Here is a 1,546-nt window from a genome sequence, read left to right as displayed (position 1 = left end):
TATCTCTAAGGTCTTACCGTTTCCAGGTGATTGTTGGTGATGGAATTCCAGCTGTTGCTCTACATTGGAACAGTGCACTACCACCACTCTGAATACTCTGGGTTCCTTTTGGATAAAGGTCTATCGCAGGCAATTCTCTCCCTACAGAGATAAAAGTACAAGGTTTCAGTTAAGATTAACAAAGCAAAATAATAATAGAAAAAAAAAAAAAAAGAACAGCTGATTAAGGTTTATCCATAAAGTGAAATCTAAGCAATGATGTATACCACCACTTAAGCAAAAATGCTAGAAGATCAAGCAGAAAACAAATTAAAGGCTCTTACTTTCAACTTCAACAATCACTGATGCCTGAACAGAACCAGCAACATTTCTGGCCTCACAAACATAGATTCCACGGTCTTCAACCATTGTTTCTGTGATTCTCAGAACATTGCCCGAAACCTTGTAAAAAAAGAAAGAAGTATAGAATTATAGAGAGGCAAAGTAGTTATCAAAGAAGTGGAGGAACATTGCTAATGTGTCTTGAAAGTTTTAGTAAAATTCTAATCTGGTATCTTTGCCACAATAACCTTTGTAGATTTTTATATATTAATCCAGTTTGAGCTACTGGCTTTGCGTAACCCCGTTTTGCCATCCTTGTCTTTTGCAGTTATATGGTATGGCTGTATGGTAAGAAACTTGCTTCCAACCACAAGAATCTGGATTAGGCCCCAGTGTGTGAGCCTTGGGCCAACTAAAGCCTTGAGAGTGGATTTGGTAGATGGAAACTGAAAGAAGCCTGCCATACATACATACATATATATACATACATATATATATTCACTCGATTACATTGACTCCGGGATTTGTTTCAAAAGAAAATTTTTTTTTTTTTTTTTAGAAAAATATTAACCTGGTGGTGGTCTGACAACTGTCCTCTTGATTTGGTCCATATGACTGTTGGTAATGGGCTTCCAGTCACAATACACCGTAGGGTGCCGGTAGTACCTTGAGGGATTGTAACCATTCTGTCTGGCTCAATGCGTGCAGTTGGACGGACATCTAGAAAAGGAAAAGATGATGGTAACAAGTGAATTAGTTTCAACTATCTCGGGACAATCCATGCAATTATTGATTTCTAACACATGTGATAAGTCTCAATATATATAATAATAATAATAACAACATCATCATCATCGTTTAACGTCCGCTTTCCATGCTAGCATGGGTTGGACGATTTGACATAAAAACAAAATATACTTTACATACTTGAATCTGTAGTTATGGTCACCACAACAGTACTTGATCCTGATCTGCCAATATCACTGGTACCAGTACAGACGTACACGCCAGAGTCTGATGACTTCGCAAAAGGAATTGTAAGGACACCATTCCTCTGAGAAGATTCTATAAAATTGAACACAAAAATTATTTTAATTTTGTATTTCCAGGTTTATGGAAGACTCTACATACAAAAAAAAAATTATGTATTTACGTCTATTTATGTGGAAGCTCTGAGCAAAATGTATATATGTATATATGTATATATATATATATATATATATAT

The 1,546-nt window shown here is 35.7% G+C and overlaps 1 protein-coding gene across 7 annotated transcripts in view; it reads right to left on the bottom strand.

Annotated features, from left to right (window-relative positions):
• LOC106879161 (basement membrane-specific heparan sulfate proteoglycan core protein) overlaps window positions 1-1,546 on the bottom strand; it is a 172,540-nt gene that overhangs the window by 33,821 nt on the left and 137,173 nt on the right. For all 7 annotated transcript variants that reach the window (XM_052976974.1, XM_014928600.2, XM_014928601.2 and 4 more), the window contains 4 exons: window positions 1,249-1,386; window positions 893-1,041; window positions 324-441; window positions 18-141 (listed from right to left, as the gene is read on the bottom strand). In XM_052976974.1, coding sequence (XP_052832934.1) covers window positions 18-141; window positions 324-441; window positions 893-1,041; window positions 1,249-1,386 — 529 coding nt within the window. The remainder of the gene's footprint in view (window positions 1-17; window positions 142-323; window positions 442-892; window positions 1,042-1,248; window positions 1,387-1,546) is intronic.

Source organism: Octopus bimaculoides, chromosome 26, assembly GCF_001194135.2.
Source record: "Octopus bimaculoides isolate UCB-OBI-ISO-001 chromosome 26, ASM119413v2, whole genome shotgun sequence".
Classification (NCBI taxonomy): Eukaryota; Metazoa; Mollusca; class Cephalopoda; order Octopoda; family Octopodidae; genus Octopus; species Octopus bimaculoides.
The sequence above is the reverse complement of the archived record's forward strand: the minus strand, read 5'-3'. Positions and strand labels throughout refer to the sequence as shown.